Source organism: Stegodyphus dumicola, chromosome 1, assembly GCF_044657685.1.
Source record: "Stegodyphus dumicola isolate Sdum_Otavi_A_Nest chromosome 1, ASM4465768v1".
Taxonomy (NCBI): Eukaryota; Metazoa; Arthropoda; class Arachnida; order Araneae; family Eresidae; genus Stegodyphus; species Stegodyphus dumicola.
This window is the reverse complement of record NC_140768.1, coordinates 265,792,195-265,804,798: the sequence shown is the minus strand read 5'-3', so window position 1 is coordinate 265,804,798 and position 12,604 is coordinate 265,792,195. Positions and strand designations below refer to the sequence as shown.

The 12,604-nt window shown below is 34.6% G+C and overlaps 1 protein-coding gene across 3 annotated transcripts in view; it reads right to left on the bottom strand.

Moving 5' to 3' along the window:
- The window catches only part of LOC118198688 (uncharacterized), a 140,718-nt gene extending 131,335 nt beyond the window's left edge, over positions 1-9,383 (bottom strand). For all 3 annotated transcript variants that reach the window (XM_035370431.2, XM_035370432.2, XM_085806485.1), the window contains exon 1: positions 9,095-9,383. In XM_035370431.2, coding sequence (XP_035226322.2) covers positions 9,095-9,130 — 36 coding nt within the window. In that variant the 5' untranslated portion in view covers positions 9,131-9,383. The remainder of the gene's footprint in view (positions 1-9,094) is intronic.
- Between the last annotated feature and the right edge of the window lie 3,221 nt (positions 9,384-12,604).

Sequence of the window (12,604 nt, the reverse complement as noted above, 5' to 3'; positions counted from 1 at the left end):
CCTTTTTCCTTCGATAATGTGCCTCAGCAGTGTGAGGTGGTGATTTTGTGTGTGCGCAATACAAAATGAACGAATCATTTTTTTTTCTCAAATAAGGGTTTCTTTTCAAATGCATTTCGGTAAAATATTATTTGTGTGTGTAATTGCTGACCCTGTCTTATTTGTGTGTGTATCGTTACGTAAATTTTTTCTGCATGGTTAAAATATTTATTGTTATCATGGTAAAATATCAATAGTGTATCTTCATGCTACAATATTTGTGCTGTTAAGTGTTTATTATTTAAAGTGAAAATTATCTATCAGTATGCCCGACGATATTCCACCAGAGCCACAAATCACACGCGTTGCGGTGAAGCCACCGCCTTTCTGGAAAAATAATCCTTCATTGTGGTTCGCTCAGATCGAAGCACAATTTTCTATCGCTCGCATTAGTGAGGATTCTACAAAATTCAACCATGTAGTTGCAGCAATTGAGTCTGATATTCTGAATTCAGTGCATGACTTAATTCTCAAACCACCTGATTGTGATAAATACTCCAAACTGAAACAGCGGCTCATTGAAATCTATTCAGAAAGTGAATCTTCAAAAATACGTACTTTACTACAAGGACTTGAACTTGGAGATCAGCGACCTTCATACTTGCTGTCACGAATGCGTGATCTGGCAGGAAGCCATTTTAGTGACGACTTGTTGAAGTCACTATGGCTTTCGCGTCTCCCTAATAACATACAAATAATTCTTGCTGCTTCCAATTAAGATCTAACCTGTTTAGCAGCAATGGCTGACAAAATTAATGAACTTGTTACTCCAGCTTATGTCAGTGCTGCTAATGCTGCACCTTCCAGTTCATCCCTCGAACAAAAAGTGGCTGAATTGACCAAAAAAGTATCTGAACTCTCTACAAGTCTTCATGCTTCACGGAGATACAATCGATCAAATCAGGGCCCACGTAATAAATTTCGTGCCCGAAGCAGGAGTTCATCTCGTCTTAATACTCGAATGCAGTACAAAGAACCCACAAGTGGCATATGTTTTTATCATATGAATTTCGGCTCTCAAGCTCGCAAGTGTGCCCCTCCATGCACTTTTGTACAAGCGGGAAACTAAATGGGCGGTCTTCTGCTGGCCAACAGAATGTCCGCCACATCGACAGAATAGTACTGGCTGATCGTTCAACTCAGTTATGTTTTCTAGTAGATACTGGAGCTGACATATCAGTGCTCCCGAGAACTAAAACAAATGCTCACCAACTTAATAAACTTGTACTGTATGCAGCCAATGGTACCCAAATTGCAACCTACGGCACCAAACTATTGACACTTGATTTAAACTTGCGCCGGACTTTCAACTGGCCTTTTATTATTGCTGATGTAACTCAAGCAATTATTGGTGTCGACTTCTTGACACATTTCCACCTTCTAGTGGATGTCAAGAATAATTGCTTAATTGATGCTACAACTCAGCTGACATCACAGGGCCAAGCTTCTCACGTATCAAACTTACCTACCAACATAAGTGTTTTATCGGGCAGCACACGGTTTCATCGGTTATTAGCAGAATTCCCTGACATTTTAAACCCATCCAAATCAGGGCAGCATACTCATCAGCCAGAAGTGTATCATCACATTGAAACACATGGCCCACCTGTATTTCCCAAGCCTCGTCGTCTTTCTCCAGAGATGCTAAAAGCTGCTCGCAAAGAATTTGAATTCATGCTAGCACAGGGAACCATTCGCCCATCTAAAAGTCCATGGGCCAGTCCACTTCACATGGTTAAAAAGTCTAATGGTGACTGGCGGCCTTGTGGAGATTATCGTCGACTTAATGCCGTCACAGTCCCTGACAGATATCCAGTCCCACATATCCAAGACTGTACCCATCTTTTTCATGGAACAAACATATTTTCTACCCTCGATCTTGCCAGAGCATATCATCAGATCCCAGTGCATGCTGAAGATGTGCCCAAGACCGCAGTGACTACACCATTTGGTCTCTTTGAGTACGTATATATGCCATTTGGCCTTCGCAATGCTGGCCAAACATTTCAGCGTTTCATACACCAAGTACTGTCTGGCCTTGATTTCTGCATCCCATATTTTGATGATATCCTGGTTGCATCTACAGATGCGGAAGAACATTTTCAACATCTGCGTCAGATTTTCACTCGCCTTAAAGATCATGGATTAAAACTAAATCCATCCAAATGTGTACTTGGTCAACCCTCAGTTTCCTTTCTTGGATGTCTTATCACCCAGAACGGAGTTAAACCTTTACCGGAAAGAGTCAAAGCAATTAATGACCTACCTCAGCCCAAAACCATCTCTGAACTGAAGCGTTTTCTAGCAATGTTAAATTTCTACCGACGCTTTCTGCCAAATGCCGCAAAAACACAAGCCTGCCTACATGAGTTTCTGAAGAATAGCAAAAAAAACGATCAACGAGCTGTCCCTTGGACTGAATCTGCATCTGCAGCATTCATGCAATGCAAACACGATCTGGCAAATGCAGCCACACTTTCTTATCACTCACCTAGTGATCAGCTCTCTATAATGGTAGATGCATCTGACACGGCCATAGGAGCAGTGCTTCAAGCCCATACCACTAAAGGACTTTTCCCAATGGCATTCTTCTCCAGAAAACTTACTACTGCAGAAAGGAAATACAGCACATATGACAGAGAGCTACTTGCTGTGTACTGTGCTGTTAAATACTTCCGGCACAACTTGGAAGGACACGACTTCATCATTTTCACCGATCATCGACCATTAACCTTCGCTTTTAGAAAAAACTCTGACTCGTGTTCTCCTCGTCAGCTTCGACATCTGGATTTCATCGCCCAGTTTAGTACAGATATCAGATATGTCTCTGGTACTGATAATTGTGTCGCTGATGCCTTGTCTCGGGTAAACAATATCAACCTCACTATCCCAGATTTCTCTGAAATTGCAAAAGCTCAATTGCATGATGAGGAACTCAAGAACCTAATCTCAAATCCACAAACCTCCCTTCAGTTACAACCGCTGCACATTGATCCAACGCTTAAAATTTACTGTGACATAGAGAACAATAGAATACGTCCCTATATTCCTGTCAATTTTAGACGTGAAGTGTTTAATGCCTTGCACAATTTGGCACATCCTGGAATCCGTGCCACCAAAAAGCTGATCGCAGACAGATTTGTCTGGCCAGCGATGAATCAAGACATCACAGAATGGACTTGTTCATGTATTAGATGTCAACGGTGTAAAGTATCCCGTCACACTCACAGCCCCATTCAACAATTTAACCTTCCAGCAAGACGCTTTGATCATGTGCACTTAGACTTGGTTGGCCCATTGCCTCCTTCAAATGGTTACACTTACCTCCTCACTTGTATTGATCGGTACACAAGATGGCCTGAAGCCATTCCTATTGAAAATATATCCGCTGAAACTGTAGCTCGAGCATTCATCTCCCAGTGGCTTTCAAGATTTGGCATGCCTACCACCATCACTACTGACCAAGGCCGACAATTTCAATGTCACTTGTTCGCATCCCTCACCTCCCTTCTTGGCATTCGCCATATTCGCACAACACCATACCATCCATCTGGAAATGGGATGGTGGAACGCTTTCACCGATCTCTCAAACAAGGTCTGAAGTGCCACAAGAGCACACACTGGACAGAAGCCTTACCCCTTGTCTTGCTTGGTCTTCGCACAGCATTCAAAGAAGACATTGGTAGCACTTGTGCTGAAATGTTATATGGTGCAACCCTCCGTCTGCCAGGTGAATTCTTTCACCCAGAATCTACTCCAGTTATCGACCCTCCAACATTCCTTCAACGTTTACGTGAGACCATGAGCAATATCTCGCCAACCCCAGCATCTTCACATAACCAGCCAAGCTATTTTGTACATCCTGCGCTTGAGACATCTTCGCACGTATTCGTGCGCAACGATGCAATTAAGCCAACTTTAACACCTTCATATGATGGTCCATTCAAAGTTGTCAAACGAACATTTCACCATCATCTGCAATGGCAAACAATCAGTGATTGGAATGATCGTCTCAAACCAGCATTTCTAATGCAAGATCCAACAACTTCCTCATCAACATCACTCCCGGAAGAAAGCTTACATCCCGTTGAAGAGCGACCTAAAACTACCAGATCTGGAAGAAAGGTTAAATTTAACCCAAAGTACTTATAACGTACCGATGGTACTTGGGGGGGGAGTACTGTGGCGTTCCAACAGATACTTCAACTTCTATTCATGAGATGGCGCCACGTGTAAAATCCAGTTCTTAATCGGAGCAGCAAAGCGACATCATTACTCACTCAGACTTCTCGTCACACAACGGTACGCGAAGGTAGCATGCACTGTGTTCCGAGCTCTGTGTTGATCTCTTCAATGTAATTTAAATTGTAATTTAGTACTTAATATATTCTTTTGTTATAGGAGATTGTCTACTCTTATTTTCTTTAATTATATCATGCATTAAGCACACGCGACCACCAAACATGTACACATCCACCTATTTTCCACTTAAAAACAAATCCCAGAATTGCACAAAAATGGCATTGTGCACTCTTTGGTTAATCTTTGGATTATGGTAACTTGGCAATTTTTTGGCGACGAACTCTGCTACAGCAACCCTCTATTTTTTTTTCACCGACATTTTGTCTTCACGAAGTAAAGACATGTTTCTTTTCTTTTTATTTACTCAACACTTTTTCCAACAATCTGCTAGCCGAATTACACTCATGCTAGAAATTTTATGGAACAAAATTGCTTAATCATGACAAATATTAACTACAAAATTGGGAAAAGTGCAGAATCGCAAACTCCTTGCCGCGTTTTTCAGAATAGCACATACACAGTAACCATGTACACGTCAACTTATTTTTACTTAAAAAAAATCCCAGAAATGCACAAAAATGGCATTGCGCACACTCTTCACTACGTCCATGTACACTGCTTTTTTCTCATAAATTAGAAAAATTTCACGAAAATGCATGAAAATTTTGTGAATCTTTAAATTCGGTAAAAAGGATATATATGAAATTACCTGATCGCGAAAAAGTATATACCCTTTCCAAGGATGAACATTTGCACGTATAAAATAAATAAAATATCCAAAAACTTTTACCTCTAAATTATCTATTATAAATGTCACCAATGAATTTATAACGCAAACATTAAAAATGGTTGCAAATACTTAGTGTCAAATATTTAAATTATTTCCATGCACGGTTACTTCCACTGAAACATATACCAAATTGTTACAAACATATAATTCACAAATAACTATCATTTAATTAAAATATAAGGTTGATCTTTACAATATGGTAACTGGTAGTTTGGCGACATTTTGGAGGCGATAAAAGTTACTACCTGGGACTTTGGTAATAATGTGAGCAGTACTCAGTTCCGATTACGCATTATTTTGTGTGGGGGAAAATGAGAGATCATGGGATATGTCATGTGATATTAATGGACGAATTACGGTTCTTTAATCGGAAAAGGGGGGAATTTGGACAAGTATCTGTGGATGTATATTATTTTGTATTAAGCTTCATTGTGTGTTGTGTGAAGTAGGGTTGAATAATTTTGGGATTGTATGGCGCTGTCTAAAGTGAATTGTAGATGTGATAAAGAGAATTTTTTTTTATCAAATTCGGAAAAAAAAATCGTTCAGTAATTTTATTGAATCCATAATAAAAGTGTATCCACCATGTAAGGAAGATTCGGAAGAATATTAGGTTAGTTAGACTTTGTTAAGAATGTGAGTAGTATTCAGTTCTGATTACGCATTATTTTGTGTGAGGGAAATGAGAGATCATGGGATATGTTATGTCATATTAATGGACGAATTACTGTTCTTTAATCGGGAAAAAATCTGGCAATTTTGTATTTGGCTTTATTCTGTGTTGTGTGAAATAGTGTTTGTGAATTTTTGGATCCCATGGCCGTAACTAAAGTGAATTCGAAATGGGTATTTAGTGGTATTGAAAAGGATAGTAATAAATGTTTTTTAAGGTTGTGCGAGAGAGAAATAAAGATGTTTTATTATGTTATTTATTTTACCTGGTATCTTGCTTTGAAAGATAAGTATAATTTTAAAGATTCTGAAACAGAAGTAAGAAAAGTGTATCCGCCACGTAATCAAGATTCTGAAGAAGATTAGGTAAGTTAGTATTTTTAATTATTTGAGGATATTATTTTTATGCATTGTTGTAAATGTAAGGTGGAAAGGAATTTGGTATTATTGGGAAAATTGTTATTAGCAATGATTTAGTTTAAAGTAATTAGGATTGTAAGGTAATTTTTATTAATTTAATGTATGTGCTCATTTATATTTTAAGTAGTATTTTTGAATTTAATTATATTTTAATGAAATGATAGTTATTTTGTGAATTTTATGTTTGTAGGAATTTGGTATACGTTTAAGTTGAAATAAACGTGCATGGAAATAATTTAAATATTTGATATTAAGTATTTGTAATGCTTGAGGTATGAATTCGTTGGTGACGTGTATAATGTAATAGATGATTTAGAGGTAAAAGTTTTTGGATATTCTATTTATTTTATATGTGGAAATGTTGATATTTGTAAAGGGTAAATACTTTTTCGCGATCATGTAATTTCATATATGTTTTTTTTACTGGGTTTTCGTAAAATTTTTTTAATTTATGAGAAAAAAGCAGTGTACGTGGATATAGTGAAGAGTGTGCGCAATGCCATTTTTTTTGCAATTCTGGGATGTTTTTTTAAGGAAAAATAAGTCGGCGTGTACATGGTTTATGTGTATGTGTTATTTTGAAAAATGCGTAAGGAGAATGGTATTGTGCAGTTTTTCCTAATTTTGCAGTGAATATTTGTCATGATTAAGCAGTTTTGTTTGATAAAATTTCTAGTATAAGTGTAATTCGGCTAGTAGATTGTTGGAAGAAGTGTTCAGGAGATAAAAAGAAAAGAAACATGTCTTTACTTCGTGAAGACAAAATGGCGGCGGGGAAAAAAAATAGAGGGTTGCTGTAGGAGAGTTGGTCACCAAATGTTCGCCAAAAAATCGCCAAGTTACCATAATGTAAAGATCAACCAAATATAATTAAATTAAAAAACACTACTTAAAATATAAATAAGCACATACATTAAATTAATAAAAATTAGCTTACAATCCTAATTACTTTAAACTAAATCATTGCTAATAACGATTTTCCAATAATACCATATTAATTTATTTACTCCTTACATTTTGAACAATGCATAAAAATAATATCCTCAAATAATTAAAAATACTAACTTACCTAATCTTCTACTTATTACTACCCCTTTCAATCCCACTAAATACCCATTTCGAATTCCCTTTAGATAGGGCCATGGGATCCAAAAATTAACCAACACTGTTTCATACAACACAGAATAAAGCTAAATACAAAATTTCCAGTTTTTTTCCAGATTTCCCCCCCCCCTTTTTCCGATTAAAGAACTGTAATTCGTCCATTAATGTCACATGACATATCTCATGATCTCTCATTTCCCTCACACAAAATAATGCGTAATCGGAACTGAGTACTTCTTACATTATTACCAAAGTCCCAGGTAGTAACCTTTATCACCTACCAAAATGTCGCCAAACTACCTGTTACCATATTCCAAAGATTAGCCCACTCTTTTAACTTTATCCATGTACACGTTGACCTATTTTCACTTAAAAACCAAACAATAAAATAACATAAAAAAGGAAAAACATGTTATACATTTAAGCACTACCAAAAGCAAATATTCACTTACCATGATTTTCGAGTTTGCTTCGTACACCCAGAGCCATGTAAAAATCAAAATATCAATCATACTCAAATGACTTTTTTCAAACCAGGTACTCTTTCTGATCGAATGCTTCACATAGTGACCATCTGAACCTTTCTTCCTACAAACCCATTCAAATCCATCTAAATGGTTTTTACGTTCAACTAGATGCATATTCTTCCTACATACATGACACTTATAATGGCTACTAAGTAAACCATTTATACACCAGTCAATTAAAGCAATATTATTTCCCCTTTCGCTCACGCTTACAAATCATCCAATGATTCAAAATTTCTCAGAATCATGCACCCGATTATGTCACAATAGGGTTTCCATAACATTCAACTACTCAGGCTACCATAAATGAAACAACAACTTGTCGATAAATCAAACATCTTCTCCATAATACAAGGGTCTACTCTACCCTAGTATGCATTCAATTATTTTCATGAGTATTATTTTTGACTGGGTTTAATCCTAGTATCCGGTGCACACTGGATTATGCTACTTTTGGCGACTTTATGATGAGCAGTAAAAACGGGACATATACGATGAGTAGTTAATGGGTCATTCAAAGAAAATATATAGTTAAACATAGTATATAATATGTATACACACATAGTATATAGTATATAGACGTTCTTTGGATCATTTTTGGTGTTGGCGATAATTTTCAAAGTCGCGCCAAGGCTGCACCGTATACTAGGATTTTACCTTTGACTGCAATAATATAGTAATTCTTCATATGTTGTAATCATTTAATTAGATTGTCTTTATGGAAAATATTACTGTCCAGTCATCTTTGAGAATACAGTGAGTTAATGAAAACTTAACGAAGTAGATTTAATTGGAATTAAAATACAGCAAAGTTATATGAACTAAGAACACTAACACAGTTTCGCATTTTTTATACAGATACTGAGATAGTACAATGAATGCTCTCAACATGAACACTTCTGAAATTGACCATTATTTTTAAGAACATTAACAATGGTACAGTCACATCAACATAACATCAAAATCATTTGGAACCACAGAAGTCGTTTTACCCGGTTCATTATAGATACAAAAGAAATAATGTATTCTACTTTTTGAGCAGTAAATAATTAAATAGATAACGGCAAGTCAATTAGAAACAATTCATTCAAGTTTTCAAAGACTGGAGATTTCCTCGAAAATCATGAAATCGAAATTTTGAAGAAACTGTATTTTTTTGTAACTGACTCGATCCAACACCAAAATATATGCATAAAAATTTAAATTGCACAAGCGAAAAGGAATGAAAAATAAAACTTACTTGCTTTTGCCGAACACCAGATAATGGATTATTCATTTTCAAATTCTCAGATATAATTAGTTAACATATGTTGCCGAATTCAAACATGAAAAATCATTCAAAATTAACTACGTAACTACATAAACAAGACAGACCACACAGTTGTTTAAAATTCGTTACATCAAAATAGTATTGCCATATACTTAGACCAAAAAGAACTTCTCGACAGATCGTGAAATGAAAAGCCTCACGCGATTAACCTCCTTGTGCGATCCATTATGTACTGCTGAAGACTGGAATTTGAGAAATATTTCACCATCATTTATTTTCATATTAAATGGATGCTTACGCATGTTCTTTTTAACAGTCTAAAAAATTATTAAAACGGTTTCTCTATATGCTTGTTTATGATATCTCTAAATGCTCTATATTTTTATTTTTATTTTTTACAATTTTCTAGAGACTAGACATTTTTTTTTTTTTTTAATTTTTCAAACACATATACATCATATAGAATGTTTAAAACATTCATAACAATCATCAAACATACATACAGTGTCTCAAAAAAGTGATGGGACGCTTGTGTTTTACAAAAAGAAACTGTAATAAAATAAATTTAAAAAAATGTAAAAATTGTTTGTGGGTGTGTTTCATACTTAAATTTAGTAACAATTATTAAACATACATTTTCTCAAAATATTAAAATAATAATTTAATAAAAATACAATTTTTTAGAACGGAGCAAAAATGGCTCACATAAGTGATGGCACACTACGTACTATGCAACAAAAATCGTCTAAAGTAAGCAATAAAAATATCTTTTGGGGTATTTATTTTTACTAAAAAGCAATTGGCAATAACTTATAAAATCGTCTGCAGTATTTCTCTCCAGTTTGTTTTGTAATTTTTGTGTTTTTTAGCTCTGTGCAGCTATGAATGCTAAACGAAAAGAAACTTTGCCTGAAGTTCGAAAATTAGTTATTAATTTGCATATTGAACGTGGAAAATCTATTAGAGAAACAGCTGAAACAGTTAATTTGAGTACTTCAATATCATTAAACGATATGAAAAGAATCATATGATCCAGGATAAAAGAAGACCTGGCCGACCATCAAAACTATCCAATGGAATAAAGCGGATTATCGTTCGAAATATTAAAAAAAATCCAAGAATGAGTGCTTCTAAAATTGCTGCTGATTTACAAGCATTATATGGAGTAATTGGTAATCCTGAGACTATTAGAAAAGTAATTCGATCTGCTGGATATCACGGTAGAGCAGCCAGGAAAAAATTCTTCGTAAGTGAAAAGAATAGAAAACTCAGACTGGCTTTCGCAAAATCCAACATAAATAAGAATTCTGATTACTGGAATGAAGTTATATTTGCTGATGAGAGTAAATTTAATATATTTGGTTCTGACGGTAGAATCTTGGTATGGAGAAAACCCAGGGAAGAATTTCGCAAACAGAACTTGGTGCCAACAGTAAAACATGGTAGAGGAGGAGTTATGGTATGGGGGTGTATGTCGTCCGCTGGAGTTGGTAATCTTGTTTTTATTGACAGTATAATGGATCGGTACAAGTATATTGACATTTTAAATAAAAATTTGAAATCTTCAGCACGAAAATTGAACCTTCATAACAATTTTAAATTCTTCCATGACAATGACCCCAAGCACACTGCTTTGAACGTTAGACTCTGGCTGCTGTATAACTGTCCTGAAATAATAAAAACACCACCACAATCTCCAGACTTTAATCCCATAGAGAATATTTGGCTAGAATTGGAATCAAGAATTCGCAAACACACCATTTCTTCAAAACAACAATTAAAATCGGTGCTTCAAGAAGAATGGGGTAAAATCATTCCAGAAATCTCAAAAAAATTAGTGGAATCCATCCCAAGAAGATTAAATCATGTTTTAAAAGGAAAAGGAAATCCTACAAAATATTGAAACCTTTCAAAAAGTAAAATTTTTGGATAAATATTTGATGGAAAAGTAAGTGTCCCATCACTTATGTGTGCCATTTTTTGCTCCGTTCTAAACAATTGCATTTTTATTAAATTAATATTTTAATATTTTGAGAAAATGTATGTCATGTAATAATTGTTACTAAATTTAAGTATGAAACACACCCAGAAAAAATTTTTACTGTTTTTTAAATTTATTTTACTACAGTTTCTTTTTGTAAAGCACAAGTGTCCCATCACTTTTTTGAGACACTGTATGTACATATGATGATGATATAATATAAGGAAGAATTCTTTTCCAAATTCTACCTAGGTTTATTTTTTATTGAAAGTTAAAAATTTTCTAATATATCCTTGCTTAATGACCGAATAATTATTGCAGAAAATCGCCCATTTGGAAATTTTGTTTCTTCTATTGTTTCATTGTAAAAAAAAAAAAAAAAAAAGAGTAGAATTATGATATTGTTGAAATCGGAATTGTTTGATTGGTCTGTGAGTGCTGAAGTCATGTTCTTATTGAAGAGATGAAGAATAACCATATAACTTTATTTAAATTCAGGTAACTTTGAATATATACTAATAAGGAGAGTCTTGTAAATGTGATCTCGCAATTTTTCTCGAACGTAGCTCATATTACAAATTTGCGTCTGACAGATATAGGGCATATTTGGAAAGAAAGAATTGCAACTCCCGAAGATTTAATGCACCGAGATCGCAATTTAGTTGATATTCGCAATTTTCAAGTTTTGAAGGAATAAAAATGGTATAAGAGTGAGTAGCTGTCGAAATCTCGTAGTTATTTCTTTGGACACCTGATCTACAGAAAAATCTACTTTTCTTCTTAAATCAATTCCATATGGCAACTCAGAATCATATTGATCCACAGGACTAACTTCCATCATCATATTATTTCACGTGAAAAATGGGGCTTCCAAATTGTATCGCACGCTGCGTACCGGCACCCTCTAGCTACGCTACTGTGTCTGACATCACATGAATTAAAGAAAAAGAAGATGAAATTTTCATATATAATTAAAAGCCTTAAATACAAAGATCTGTATTTTATTGTAATAAATACAAAGATCTGTATTAATTGTATTTTATTTATACAGTAAGTAAAATAAAATTTTTTTGTACTTTACTTACTGTATAAGTAAAATACAAAGAAAATAGAAGCAAATTATCTGAATAAAAATGTGCGTCTGTAAATTATAAGATATGTGAATACATGGCAAATTTAAGTTCTGATTTCTGCACTTCAGCTCTTTATTAGCACTTGGAAATAGGTCTTACTATTTTTACTCGAATAGGAAAATTAAAATTCAACTCTTTTCAAAATAGGATGAATAGCAATTACAAATGCTTGTACGACACACTCTTTATATAAACGTTAATGATTCTTAATGGAAACATACTGTTAAAATTTACTTTTTTGCATTCCAGTCAGACCAAAGCTTTTCTAATAAATTAATAAACGTAAATACTTTTTCAATGAAAGTAAATAATATAGTTTATCATTCAGGTTTATTAAAAGATATCCAAGGAGGATTGTTTTGGGAA